Source organism: Lotus japonicus, chromosome 3 (genome assembly GCF_012489685.1).
Source record: "Lotus japonicus ecotype B-129 chromosome 3, LjGifu_v1.2".
In the NCBI taxonomy this organism is placed as follows: domain Eukaryota; kingdom Viridiplantae; phylum Streptophyta; class Magnoliopsida; order Fabales; family Fabaceae; genus Lotus; species Lotus japonicus.
The window spans coordinates 94,143,343-94,157,928 of NC_080043.1; the positions used below are offsets into that span (position 1 = coordinate 94,143,343).

At 37.8% G+C, this 14,586-nt stretch overlaps 2 protein-coding genes across 8 annotated transcripts; both read left to right on the forward strand.

Moving 5' to 3' along the window:
• The first annotated feature begins 195 nt into the window (after positions 1-195).
• Positions 196-6,839, forward strand: LOC130747632 (inactive leucine-rich repeat receptor-like serine/threonine-protein kinase At1g60630). 3 transcript variants are annotated; one of them, XM_057600612.1, is made up of 4 exons: positions 196-468; positions 602-2,550; positions 4,949-5,616; positions 6,292-6,839. In XM_057600612.1, exons 2-3 carry the CDS (start codon positions 1,152-1,154, stop codon positions 5,611-5,613), a joined length of 2,064 nt encoding a protein of 687 aa, XP_057456595.1. In that variant the 5' UTR covers positions 196-468; positions 602-1,151; the 3' UTR covers positions 5,614-5,616; positions 6,292-6,839. The 3 variants fall into 3 exon arrangements, with proteins under 3 accessions (XP_057456595.1, XP_057456593.1, XP_057456594.1); XM_057600610.1 differs by lacking the exon at positions 6,292-6,839 and having other exon boundaries at positions 197-468; positions 4,949-5,930; XM_057600611.1 differs by lacking the exon at positions 6,292-6,839 and having other exon boundaries at positions 197-460; positions 4,949-5,930.
• An 896-nt stretch (positions 6,840-7,735) lies between these two features.
• On the forward strand, positions 7,736-14,535 carry LOC130747634 (uncharacterized). 5 transcript variants are annotated; one of them, XM_057600616.1, is made up of 10 exons: positions 7,736-8,070; positions 8,190-8,264; positions 8,342-8,991; positions 9,550-9,649; positions 10,328-10,384; positions 10,994-11,111; positions 12,755-12,837; positions 13,542-13,603; positions 13,716-13,812; positions 13,896-14,535. In XM_057600616.1, exons 3-9 carry the CDS (start codon positions 8,660-8,662, stop codon positions 13,810-13,812), a joined length of 849 nt encoding a protein of 282 aa, XP_057456599.1. In that variant the 5' UTR covers positions 7,736-8,070; positions 8,190-8,264; positions 8,342-8,659; the 3' UTR covers positions 13,896-14,535. The 5 variants fall into 5 exon arrangements, with proteins under 5 accessions (XP_057456599.1, XP_057456596.1, XP_057456597.1 ...); XM_057600613.1 differs by having other exon boundaries at positions 8,190-8,991; XM_057600614.1 differs by having other exon boundaries at positions 8,190-8,991; positions 13,906-14,535.
• The last annotated feature ends 51 nt before the right edge of the window (positions 14,536-14,586 follow it).

A 14,586-nucleotide genomic window follows, 5' to 3' on the forward strand; every position in this document is an offset into this window, starting at 1 on the left:
TACATTGGAGATGAATGAGTTGGAAATAAATTAATAAATAAAATATAGAAATTCCAATTCATTTATCTTCAATGTGATTGGATGATCGATTATTTAACCCAAACTTTATCATGACTCATCTAATAAAAGAAAAGTCAGTAACGCTTATGGCAGATAACCTATTTCTTCTTCTCTCTCTAAAATTATTACCTACACAAACCCATTCATTCACACTACACATGGGATTACAGAGGTTTTAGTAGCTGGAATCTGCACTCACACCATGTGTGTCACTGCCACAACCACAACTACTCTTATTTTTATCTTGAAATTACCTTCTTGAACCTCTCCTAGCCCTTCATCATTCACTCCATTCATTAGCCATTGCAAATTGCAATGATTCTAACGAAGAGAGTATTGGATCCCACTTCACCCAAGTTTTAAAACTGCTAAATTCTATGTGTACGAGCAACCCAAGAAGGTAATTAAGTAAGTACAAAATTACATAATCTACAACAATAGGATAAATTTTTTTTGTACATTATATTAAAAAATGAATGTATTATGTACTTGTTTTTGTTTGCTTGCTTAGTTGTTCACTGTTGTTAAATAATGCTTGCAGTTGAAGAATAGAGAAATCATAGAGAGCAGAAAAGAATGGTTATTATTTGATTTCACGTGAGACTTCTGTCATTGTGTCCGTGAGAGTTTTGCGGGAAACCAAGAAGAAGCTGAGTGAGCCACTTTCACCACAGTAAGTGTCTCCAATTTCATGGATTCCCAGAACTCACCAATGGAGCTCTTGCTTTCACTTCTTCACACTGCCACCATGTTTCTGTTCAACCCCATTTTCAATTTGGGTCAGAATCAGATGAGTAGGGTAGCAATTTGTTAGTCTCTTCAGGCAAGGAAGCACAATGGTAGTAGATCTGAAGAGTTTAGAGTGAGTTACAAGAGAAAGAAAAACCAAACAGGAAAGAAAAAAGCAAGGATCTCTGCCTCAAAGTCTCAACTGTTTCTCAGCTAATTTGAGTAGGTTAGAACATTCACAAGTTTACATGCATTAAAGAACATTGATACCTTCCAATTTTCTCTCTTGCAATTGCAACTGTGTCCACAAAGGTAGGGTAGCTAGTTTGTTGCTCAAACTCCCTCTTCTCTTCCTTCTCACCATGAAGAAATCCTCTGTTTCCTCTGTTTCCCCTGTTTCCTATGTTTCCTCTGTTTTCTTCATCTTCTCTATGCTTTTTCTCCTCCTTCTCCAACCTGCTAGATCAGAAAACGGTGATTCCCAAGCACTATTAGCCCTCAAATCCTCCATTGATGTTCACAACAAGCTTCCATGGCGAGAAGGAAGCGATGTGTGCACATGGGTAGGAGTCAGAGATTGTTTCAAAGGAAGAGTGAGTAAGCTTGTGCTGGAGTATTTGAACTTGACCGGAACCTTGGACTCGAAGATCTTGACTCGTTTGGATCAACTCAGAGTCCTCAGCTTCAAAGGGAACTCGCTCTCTGGTCCAATCCCGGATCTCTCTGGCTTGATCAACCTCAAATCCATATACCTCAACGATAACAGCTTCTCCGGCGAGTTTCCTGCTTCAGTTTCGCTTCTCCACCGCGCCAAGGTCATTGTCTTCTCCGGTAACAAAATCTCCGGCGACATTCCGGCGTCGCTGCTCAACCTCCCGAGGCTCTACGTTCTCTACCTGCAAGACAACTTGCTCACCGGAACCATACCGCGTTTCAACCAAGGCGGCCTCAAGTACCTGAACGTCTCCAACAACCGACTCTCCGGCGAGATTCCGGTGACGTCAGCTTTGGCCCAGTTCAACTCGTCGTCATTTTCCGGCAACCCGGGTCTCTGCGGCGAGCAGATCCACCGGAAATGCAAGAGCAGCATCCTGTTCCCGCCGGCGGTGAGCCCTGTTTCTCCGGCGACGACACCAGGAGGAAACACCGCATCAAAATCAAAACCCACCTCGAAATCATCGAACCGGAGGAAGCTGATTAAGATTATCGGAGGAAGCGTTGGTGGGGTGGTTCTGTTACTGATATGCTTGCTTCTTCTGTGCGTGATTTGCAAGAATCGAAGGAAGAGAGTGGTGGGTGCTGTTTCAGCATCAACAAGGAAGAAGAACGGTGGTGACGTGGCGGCGGAGGAACAGGGTGGTGCCGGAGTGAGTGGCGGCGGAGGAGGTAGTAACGAGAGAAAGCAAGGTGGTTTTGCGTGGGAATGTGAGGGTCTAGGGAGATTGGTGTTCTGCGGAGCAGGGGATCGGGAGATGAGTTACAGTTTAGAGGATTTGCTCAAGGCTTCTGCAGAGACATTGGGGAGGGGTATTATGGGAAGTACATATAAAGCGGTGATGGAGTCAGGGTTCATAGTTACTGTGAAGAGGTTGAAGGATGCTAGGTACCCTGAGTTAGAGGAGTTTAGGGCACAAATTGAGGTACTTGGGAGGTTGAGGCACCCTAATTTGGTCCCACTCAGGGCTTACTTTCAGGCAAAGGAGGAACGTCTTCTGGTCTATGATTACTTTCCCAATGGCAGCCTCTTCTCTCTAATTCATGGTATGTTTATCTTGCTCTGCTCTAATGTAATGTTAAAGTAAATATGTCAGTTTGTTTGTGTTCGAATTCCTGTTGAGTGCAATGCGAACGAGTTTTCATCTTAGGAAAGGGATTTTGCAGTTAGGGAATTCCGACATTCACACAATCTGAGTTATTTGATTAAAATTGTTCGGCTTAGATTTTAAGTTTATATTGGCCGTCAGATGTTGATGAAATATATGAACTGATCTTTGATCGGAGAAGTCAGATTGTGTGACCGTAGAATATTCCATAGTGCAAGAACCCAAATCCTTCATAATAATTTATGAGAAAAGTTGTGTTTACTTTTTGAGTCAAAGTGAGTGTTAACATTCTTGTTCCAATGACATGCTTCATTCCCCTTAAATGGTGTTTTGAATTTGCATTTTGTGTATGGAGCAATTCGTGCTCTAGTTTCGGATTTGGCTTGACTGCAATCAATTTTCAGTGCAACCACTGCAGTTAAGAGATCTCAACTCTAGACCAAAGATTGGTTGAGTTTAACAAATCATATGTTAAAACATTTTCATCCAATGGTTGAAATTCATTGACTGCATTAAAAATTGACTGCTGTGGAGGTTTCTAGCTGCATTAGAATAAATTAGTTATGGTCAGGAAAAAAATGTTTAGTGTTGATTACAAGTCATGGTACTTAAGGAATTTTTCATGTGAAGGGGATTTAATCATGTAACTATTATTATATGGGTGTGGTTTGGTTTAGTCCTGATGAATGAAAAGTTTATTGTCTTTTGGGGTACTGGGGGCCCTTCTTTGACATCCAATAATAATGTCCATGCACTAAATCTTTCCCTCTCTCAGAGATTTAGTTAGATAAGGACAATAGGGGTTGCTTTCTCTGTGGAATTGTTTAATGTAATTTCAGACTTTACAATGAGGCGTGTGCTTCTTCTCCCTTTGACAACTCATTTATGACTGTGACCCCATGTTAGTGTTGTCCCACTCAAAACCATTGGAAAATTAAATAGAGTTGAATGAGCTTGTGCTTTTATTGTGCTGCCACGACCTTCCACAGTCATAATGAATAAAACCATGTACATATTTAACATGTAGTAATTGGGAATGTTTCAACTTTCAACTGTGAGAAATGAATTTCAAATTTCAAAAAAATAAAACTGAGAAATAGTTATTTTATTAAAAATAAACAATTTTTTTTAAAATATGTTATTTCAAACACATGAAATTTAGGCTGAAATATCATAATTTGTTTGAGTGCATGTTTATATACACTGTGGAAAACCATACAGGAAAGTCAAAATCACAATAGACAGCCACAAAAGTTAAGGGAAGTTACTTCTTTCTATTGCGATTCTGGCTCACATAGATTTTTCACCGTGTTTACAAACATGGAGTGAAACTATCTCACTCTCTCTTCCCTACTAAGCCCATCACCTTTAGCTACCTTTACTCATGATTCTCTAATGGTAGTAGAATTACTTTTGAAAAGATTTTATATTGTTTTTTAGATTACATGAAAGAAAAGTGTTATGTTTGCTAGACAATACAAAAAGGTTAGAATTATTAGCTGGAAAAGCATATCCATTACTCCTAGAGGGAACATCCCCCTTGTTCATTTCTGCAAAGTATGAGATAATATGCTTTTTGCAGAGCATTTAACAAATCAAGATGATGCCATGTTGGGCTCTCTCTTGTCTTAGAAATGATGGTGGAATCATAATATCTAAAAAGTAATCAATCATTCCAATTGCCAAGATCTTCACATGTATTTTGCTGGCTTGAAGTTAATGTTTTTCTCTTCACACGCACTGAGCTGTTTTATTTTCAATACTAAATCCTTGGAAGCTTTTAGTTTTCATGCAAGTCTACCAAGTTGTTGGGTCTTGATAATTCAACAATTATTGTGATAAAACTTTGACTACATGAGTGGAAGGTAAATATAGAATCCAAGAGATAACATGTTTGAGTTACCTTGATAATGTAAGGTTAAGGCTATGATTGGATATCTTTTGGCTCCAGGGCAAACAGGCATTAGCACACATTTCATGACCAAAAGTGAACAAAACTCTTTTTTCATAAATTGGGATGAAAGTTCGTTTCTATTGAACTCATTGATATCTATACACACACTAAGCTATCCTCTGGTAACTAAAATATGTGAATGTGACCTGCATATCTATACCATTTAGTTCTACATGTTTGTATTTCTTATGTGAGCCTTTTGGAGGAATCACTCACAACTTTAAATCATGATATATGCTAATATAAGCTGTGAATGGGATTCATAACAAAACTTTCATCATTCCATTAACTAAGAACTAAATTGCAAATTTCTGCATCTTAGCACTGTTCTCAAACAAATAACTACTGACAGAGGACCTGTTGAAACATGTTATTAATGCAGGATCAAAAACATCTGGTGGGGGAAAGCCTCTTCACTGGACATCCTGCCTCAAAATCGCCGAAGATCTCGCAACTGGCCTCCTCTACATTCACCAGAACCCGGGCTTGACTCACGGAAACCTGAAATCTTCCAATGTGTTGTTGGGTTCTGACTTTGAGTCCTGTCTTACAGACTATGGTCTCACAGTGTTTCTTAACCCTGATTCAATGGATGAACCAAGTGCCACTTCTTACTTCTACAGAGCACCCGAGTGTCGCGGCTTTCACGGGTCACAAACTCAACCAGCTGATGTGTACAGCTTCGGGGTCCTTCTCCTTGAGCTCATGACAGGCAAAACACCCTACCAAGACCTCGTTCAAGCACATGGTTCGGATATACCAAGTTGGGTTCGGTCGGTGCGCGAAGAAGAGACCGAATCCGGGGACGATCCTGCTTCTTCAGGGAATGAAGCATCTGAAGAGAAGCTTCAGGCTTTATTGAACATAGCAATGGCCTGTGTTTCACTAGTGCCGGAGAACCGGCCTGCAATGAGAGAAGTTTTGAAGATGATAAGAGATACAAGAGGGGAAGCTCAGGTCTCATCTAACAACAGCAGTGATCATTCACCTGGTAGATGGTCAGATACTGTTCAAAGCTTTCCAAGGGAAGAGCACTTGAGCATATGATTGGTAAATTTTTGACTGGTCAATAGTTAATTAGTACTATGGAGATTCTGATTTTTCATGAATTGATTATTGATTCCACTCATAGCTAGGTGGTGTGAAACTCATGATGGAAACACCTATTCTTAGTCTCTTGCTTTGTGAGTATTTGTGCAGTTGAGAGGTAGTTGAGGATTCATCATTCATTTATTTTATAGAGTCAGCAAAGATTCAGCTTGCAAAAGATGTGGAGGATAATCCTTTTAGCTTTCAACTAATATCATGTTTGTATCCATTTATTTTTTCTCAATCAAATTTGACACTCAAAACCTACTCACAAACAGTTTCTCTCTAGAACTGATTATGGCTTTAGAATGGATTTCTAACCATGTACTAAGAACAGCATAGTGGCATTGCACATAAACCATTTGGAAAGTTTTTTTAACAACAGTGGTTTGAAAAATTCATGGGGGTATATTGTTAGAATTAAAATATAGAGTTATTCACATGATATGACCAAGCCGAGTTTTAAAACACAGGTTCCAAGGGCCTCTGTTACAATGAAAGGGTATAGACCAATTCCAAGTACCTCATTGATTGTTACTGATTTATCGTAGGTTTTTTTCAAAAATATTGATCTTACTCCTTTAATACACGATCCTCCATAGGTTGTTTCTGACTCTTCTTTAATTTCTCCTACAGGGTCACAAACACAACTGCCACAGTTACAACCACCATCACTATTTTCTGTTTCTGCTGATCTTTCTCTTAATTCTTCCATATTGCCTGATAATGCCTCTAATATCTTTCATATGATAACCTTCCTATAAAAGTTGTGTCTCTCTTTCTCAAAATTATAGGCCTAAGGCTTGCAAACAAGCAACTGGTTATGGTTGTTGGAAGGTGGCAAAGGACTAAGAAATTGTAACTCTTGAACATAATCATACTTGGACCATTACTGAACATCCTCCCAATAAACAAAATATTGGATGCAAATGAGTTTATAAAGTTAAAGGAAACGTAATGGGCAGTGTTGAGAGGTATACGGCAAGGTTGGTTTATTGGGTTGCAAGCCAGTTTTTACTCTAATGCTTCTTGCTACAAAGTTGAGTAAAGACATGTGCCAACCTTATGAAGACCCCTAAGCATATCAGAGGCTTATTGGAAAGCTTTTGTATCTCACTAACAATAAACCTGATTTATGTTATGTGGTCAAAATCCTTAGCCAGTTTTTTTCAAATCCAAGCAGTCAAGTCACATTATAAGCAAACTCTCAAGAGTTCTGAAATACGTTCAAGGAAGTTCACTCAAAATAGCATGTAAGAGTAACTTATTGTTGGGTGATAAAATAGGTTGAACCCTTTGGGTCTAGCCACTAAAATTGGGAGGGGAGGTTGTGCTTTTAGGCCCATTGATTCGATTGGATCCATCTGGCCTAATCCACCAAAAAAGCGGGTTGATGGCCTGTTGAGTTTATTATTTTTTACTTTTTAAGTTTAATACTTTTACAATATCATTGTTATTAAATATTTTTCTATTTTAAAAATAACAGCTCACAGTTCATATTCTTTTATTTATTTATTTTTTTCGGGGTCAATCCGTCAATCCATTATAAAACATAACATAATGCATTATCTAACTCATTTCTCAAATGCGAAATGAGTCCGATTAACAAATTCAAGCGGGTTAATAAAGGAGCATGGAATTGACCAAAAAAAAAAAGAAAAACAAAGGACCATGGTTGCACACATTACCATGTTTTACCACCCCTTTATTCATTCAATTGGCCTTCATTTAATCATGTCCCATCAACAAAAACATACATTAACTTGGTTCACAAACTATTCACAATTTTATGGTTCTGAAATTCCTTGATAGAAATAGAACCATTTTTTCAACCTGATTCCATGATATGAACAAGTCTAAAAGCTCAACAAGGGAAGTGGAAGGAAGACCTTGTAGATAATGATGATCACTGGCTTGACAACAAAACCACACATGTTGTTGTTCTCTTGGCATCCATCCATGTACTTGTTCCCTATGCTTTTGAATAAAATAATATTCCTTCCTTCCAACTTTACATTTAAAATCAAAATACTACTACTAGTGAAAACACAGTAAAATGAAGCAAAAAGGAGAGGTGGAGTCCACAATGATTAGCATCAAATGCTTATTGGGATTCCCACTTTTTGCTGAATTCCAAGATCCACAACCATCCATTATTATCTCTCTATTTTCCTTTATGCTGCTTCCTCATTGGTGGAAGTAGAAGCCATCTCTTGTCTCTCTCTCTGGTGAATGTGTGTGTGTGTGTCACCAAAGCAAAGCAGTGTACCCCGCAACCCAGAAAGTAGTAGCAAGTGCCAAATGGTAGTGCAGTAAATAGCATTCTAGTGTATTGAAAGTGTAGTTAGTGAGAACCAAAAAGCACCACCACCATCAACACCGTCCAACACCAACGTTTCTGTTTCTGCTGAAAAGGTATCTCTATCTCTCTCTCTCTTTCTCTCTTTCTCTCACTATCCACTCCCTGTTGTTCTGTTACGACACGTCTGATTTGCGGTTATTGTGGCTTTTTATCGTTTTCCATTGCTTTTCAGGACCATTATTGTCTCCTTTCAACATGAACCTTTCTCCTTTCTTCTAGACACTCAATTGGGGTTTCAGGGTTTCAGGTTTCTTCGCCTTTGTGGTTTTCTCTGTATTTCTTTTCTGGGTTTTCCACTTTTCAGCTAAACTCTTGATTTTTCAGGGTTTTTCATCCTAGGGTTTCTGCTTTTTCATATGGGGTATCACTAAATTCCCTTAATCAGCTATAGTCTTGATTTTTGAGGGTTTTTCATTGTGGGTTTCTGATTTTTCATCTGGGGTATCACCAAATTCCCTTAATCAGCTATGGTTCCTTGATAGAGGGTATTTCGGTTCTTGGATTGATACCCTGAACCTGTGAATTGGTGTGGATTTTTGGTTATTGGTAACTTTCTTTGTGTGAAGATGGTTGTTGGTATAGCTTGTGGGTTATAGTGATTTGGGGGAATCTTTAGATACAACTAGGAACAAAGGGATAAGGATGGCAGCAGAGTCAAACGCAGGGTTTCATCATCAGGATATAGATTCTACTTGGAACCGTCATGCAATATCATTTCAGCCTGGTGCTATTAATAGCTTGTCCGAGATGGTTCCGATGGGTAACTATTTTGGGTTAAGTAGTAGTTCTTCTGGGATGATGATGTATCCTGGGAATTCAAACATGGTTAACAGCAATCCTGTGATGAGTCAAGTTGGTAATTCGCCTGGTTCTTCTCTTATGCTTGATTCAGCCCCGGGGCTGAAGCATGACACTGGTTTGGCTGTTGAGTGGTCTGTTGATGAACAATACAAATTGAAGGAGGGTCTTGCCAAGTAAGTAGTTTGTTGTTACTAGTAATTTTTAGGTTTTTTTTTCCCAACTTGATTTTGCCATCTCTGTGTCACATTGGTTCTTTGTTACTTGTTTCCAATTCACTTTCTCATGAAAAGATGTTTCTGATCTTAGATTTCAGAATTTTAAAATTTTTTGTAAGGTTGAAGCAATTGTCAATTGGCTCTTTATATATGTGGTGGATTAATCATGCTGTTTGTATCTGCAAGATTAATCTGGAAGCATGAGACTAAACATGCTTTCGGCCTTTGTATCTGTGGCCTGTATGCATTATTATTCGTATGATGACCTTTCGCATTTCCCAATATGATTTTGGTTTGACATTTCAATTCCAATTTAAAATGCTCCTAAGTTCTATTTTCTTTGCTTAACTGCTAATATTTAGTTGCTGTCATGCTTTTCTCTTCGAGAATCACTTTGGTTGTAGTGACTATGCTTGTTAATTGTTGAATGGTATATATGTTTATGCTATTTCTTTAACTTCCTATGGCTTATATTTCATGACCCTTGTTTTCATGAATCTTTGGTTTCATGACTAGCTATGCTGATGAGCCAAGTATCATGAGGTACATAAAAATTGCTGCCTCATTGCCTGATAAAACTGTTCGTGATGTTGCTTTGAGGTGTAGGTGGTTGACAGTAAGCTCTTTCTATTTCAACAATGTCTAATCTCCATATTTCAATGCTGCCTATTAACGACTACAGAAGACAATTTTAAATTCTAAATGCTCTGAAGTCAGTTGAATAATATGTTGCAATTAACCAATTTCCAATTTATTCAAAATTAACTCATCTTCTGTCCTATGTCTCACTTCCTCCTATATCTTAGTTTTGGCATTGTTGCAATGGCTTAAGCGTTACATGGCTATGTAGCTAAACTGTTGTATAAGTGACCTTGATCTCAGTGGTTTAAAGGCAAGATTTTAGGTTTTGCTTGCTGTCGTGGTAGCAGTTCCAGAATTTGCAAAAAAAAATGCAGGAAAATAAGGCTGATGGAACTTTTAATTAGACCAAAATATGGTTGTGGTGGCTGCCACAACACTATTGTGGCTACAATTGCCACTGCATATAACAATTTTGAATTTTAGTTAAAGGTCGTGTCGTGTTTCATCTCATTATTCCTTGCCCCTTTTTCCGTTTGAAAGTGGAAAAATTGTTTGGGTCCATTATAACATTTTATCACACAAAAAATAAAATAAAAGAAAGTTGCACACTGCATGAACATAATGCATTAAGCAATGAACTTGTATACTCATGTAGGTTGCACCTTTACATCTGTTTATGGAAGCTTAAAATACTGTTTTAACCATTTTGTAGAGGAAGCGAAGGAAACAAGAAGAATACAGTATGGGAAAGAAGGTCTATAACAGAAAGGTACAAGTTTGGGAAGCTATACTATTTTTCTTTTTGTGTTCGTTGAGGAGTTGTCAAGTTAATATGAAGTTTTTTTCTCACCTATTCTCTACTTGACATTTTAAATAGATTTTGAATTTCAAATATCTGTTTGAAGATTAAAGAAAAATTCATTTTAAACTGAAGGAGAGATCGAAAAAATAAATATTCTGTTACATTATTGGTTGTCGGTTGAAGTAACTTTCATTATAACTTATAAGTCGTTTCAAAATATTAAGTCCTGTATAAATTTTGAAGTCCTGTATACGTGGTCCCCCAGATTCTATTTTTATTCCTTGGTAACCCATGCACTGGGGATACTCACTAGAAAACTCCTTATTATTGTTATTGCTGTTGTTCCTGTAGTCCAAACTGGTACCGTTGAATAAAATGAGTTTCTTTGAATCCTCTCAACCTGCCTAACTGTCCTGTCAAGGATGTTGATGATAACTCAAATGTTATGTTAATTACAAAACATGCTTATGTTGCATCCCATTAATGGGATTCCATTTTTGATATATTGAATCAATTAATGTCTTTAGGATCTAATGTTGATTGATGAACCAGTATTCTAAAGTCATGCTTCTTCAGGATAAGCCGTTGGAGTCAGCATCAAAGACAAATTTGCATTCAGCTGTGCCCCCGAGCATGGGTCCGTATTCTCACATGTCTCACCATTTTGACCGTGGTCACCAGATACCATACGATGGTTAGTATATCAATTGTTTTTCGACTTAAATTATAATGTCGATTCTCATCATGTGTGCAACTGAATTATTTCTTATTTTTAAGTTTTCTGCTCAGTTAACCTGAAATTAGGGCTCTTGATTGGTATTCTAAACTGAAATTTAGAGCTCAGTTGCACATCTCTTTGGTAGGCTATGGTGCAGTTCTATGTTGTTTAATGTTCTGTTATATTTAGTTGAAGTTCTGGTAGCTTTTAGTTTGTGTCAGGTAAATAGAATGGCAGGGCGTGTTTTTGTTATCACTGCTCTTTTACTTTATGGGTGCCCACTAGGGTGGGCTACTTATATTTTGGTCCACCGGTGGACCAAAGGGTAATTTTGACTATTCCCCCTTCCCTTTACCTTTCCCTTCTCCCCTTTCTCCTTCACTGTACTGTGCCTCTCTCTCCTTCTTCATTCATTCTGGTTTGTGCATCAAACCCTTTCAAACTTTTTCATCACCAATTCACCATCATCTTCTTCTTCTTCGGGGTTAAGAGTGTTGTGTTCTTTGAAGCTTTCTTCGAGAACAATGGCTTGATCTTTGGAGAGTCTGAGTTTTTTCCTTGAAGTTTCACCACCGTCATCATCTTCATCGCTGATTCCTCTGGAGCAATCTCTCTCCTCCACGTCACGCTCTTCGCCATTGCCTTCCCTCTCACTCTGCTTGCCGTTCACGCTGGAGACGGTGCTGTTCGGAGATGAAACCCCTGCTTCATCTTCGCAATCGAAGCCAGACGGTAACCGATTCACATCGATTCCGATTCCGCCGAGGGAAAAACCGCCTTCGCCACCCCTGCATGTTTCCGAATCTCGATCTGCATGCAAAAACAGGGGTTTAATTAGAATGAATCGTTGAGAGATCTGTTCAATTTTGGGAACTTTTTGAAAGAGGGGAAAAATTTAGTGCACTTTTTATGAATGCGAATAAACAGGAAAATCGACATTTTCTACCACCGCTAGTGAGGACCCTGATCCCTTTTTCGATTTGGATTGGGATTGGGTTTGGGTTGGATTAGGGTTAGGGTTTGAGGTGGTGGATGATGATGAAGAGTAGCGGTGGTAGAAAATGTCATCTTTTTCATCGCTATCGCTCTGTTTCCCCCCTTTCTTCTAGCTTCAGAGTTGGACTCCGACCTCACCGTCACAGATCCTGTTCTTTACCTTTGTTAAATCAAGACCAATTGTTAAATCTGAACATGAACATGGACATTTTTCACTTCAATCTAATCAAAACCCAATTTAATTTTCACCGTATCCATAACATTAGAAACACTGATTCCGGCATCATGGCAAAAATTCAGGAATGGATCTCCATCAGAAATGTGAAGGGAGAAGAAGAGGGGTCTATTTACACTATTGCCCTTTTATCATCCATCAAATCCTAACCACTCAAATAAGGAATATTCTAAGATTCTTAAATCCAACGGTATTTAGGACTGGTCCACCGGTGGACCAAAATATAATTAGCCCACCCTAGTGGGCACCCTTCTTTTTAATATATTTACCTAATCCTTTTGGATTATAATAAGGTGTTAGACCCTTCAAGATTTTATTGCTTCTCTCTTTTGTCACTTGAACCAGTGTCTATATTTCACTAAATACTTAATTCCTTGTGTATGATTAGGAATTTGCGGTCCCATGAAGCAACTCATGGAGCAGAATGCTCAAGCTTTTAGACAAATCAGTACCAATTTATCTACTTACAAGGTAAATAAGCTCAGCTATCATATGTTTTAGTGCTGTACCTATAAATACTGGCACCGCTTATGATTTTAGGCCCTTCACAAATTCAGAACATCTTCACCATTTTTAACAACTGATTTAGTTGCTGTAATACTAACCATATGTGGCATTTCATCTGCATAGATTTTTTTCGTGGATGATTAATTAATTTCATGTTTAGGAAAATATATAATTGTTAGACTTAGGAGTTAGGAGAAAGGTATCCCATTCACTTATTCACATTTGCTCATATCGCTAGACTCAAGGTTTGATATTCCATCTAAGATAGTGATCAATTTTGCTTTGTCTGATTGCTCTAGTTAAACATCTTAACGAATGGATTACTATGATGCTTTGATGAATTTCAAAATTGACCTCTTTTATTATTGTGCGAAGTATTGCATTAGTTTCCCAATGCCAGTTTTGTTAACTAGGTTCTCCATTCACTTCATTTCACTTTGAATTTTATGATTTGAAAAAGGGTTGTAATCCTGACATAGAACTCTGTCTTCTAAGTTCAAACCATCTGAGCTGGACTTTTTCTCAATGTTAATGCTTAACATTTATTGAAATCTGAGTCGAGCATCAGTTTGTAGGCAAATGGCTTTATGCTTTCTCTTTTATTCTCTAAGTTCTTTCAACATTCATATATAATTATATACAGAGTGATCACTTCCTTTCGTTAACAGTTCCAGGATAACATTGACCTCTTCTGCCGCACAAAGCACAACCTCAATACCATTCTAAATGAGTATGTGAATTTTTTGAATTTTATTGTTAACATCAGGCAAATTCATTTTAATTTACACATATATATTTGATGTATATGAACAATATAAGCTCACTAATTAAGTTTTGTGCAGCATGAGAAGGGTGCCTGGGATTATGAGTCAAATGCCGCCACTTCCTGTTACCATTGACGAGGATCTTGCAAGTAGTATTTTGCCTAATAGAACTTAGGTAAGAATCTCTTGGTCATTTTAACACAAATGTTTGATCATATTTGTATATTATAGAATATCAAAATGTATTACTAATTCAAGTGAGGCATAGTGCTGACTCCATCAACATTGCTTCAAAAATCAAATGCATCAGTGGAGAGGTTTGCATTTATATGGGGAATTCATTGCTGCAACTGTTTTGGTGCCACATGCAATTGAAGAGCCAGGGAGTAACTGACAAGTACACATATGAGGAGTTTCCGGAGTTTCTAATCCAGCTTTGATCTTACTACTCCCTGGTTTATTCGTTGTATTTGATTGAAGGAAAAATTTGAACTCCTGTTGTATAACTAAGACCATCTTCCTTACAAAAAAAAAATTGAAAATATGAGAGCAATTAATATAACAATGGTTTGAGTTGAATTCACCATTATTGATTTCAGGGTGTTGGTGTTTCTACCATGCCAGAGAAACTTTGTAGATCTATGTTGCTAGCTTGCCATGGACAAAATTTAAGTAATGATTGTGTGTTTAACTCCTGATAGCTGTTATGTAATTTGTAAAGGGAAATCATTATGTACATATTATGTTGATTGTTTATGAGAGAATCAAGTTATGTCAGGTTGTAGTAAGACAAGCCACCATGCAGCAAACAGCTTCTACTTTTTTTAATCATAGTGTGTTTGGATACTGATTCAATGCAACGTGAACCTTCATTGTAATTCATTAGAAGAGTTGTGTTCATAGTGTGTTTGGATACTGATTCAATGCATGCTGATATTTGTTTGCGTTG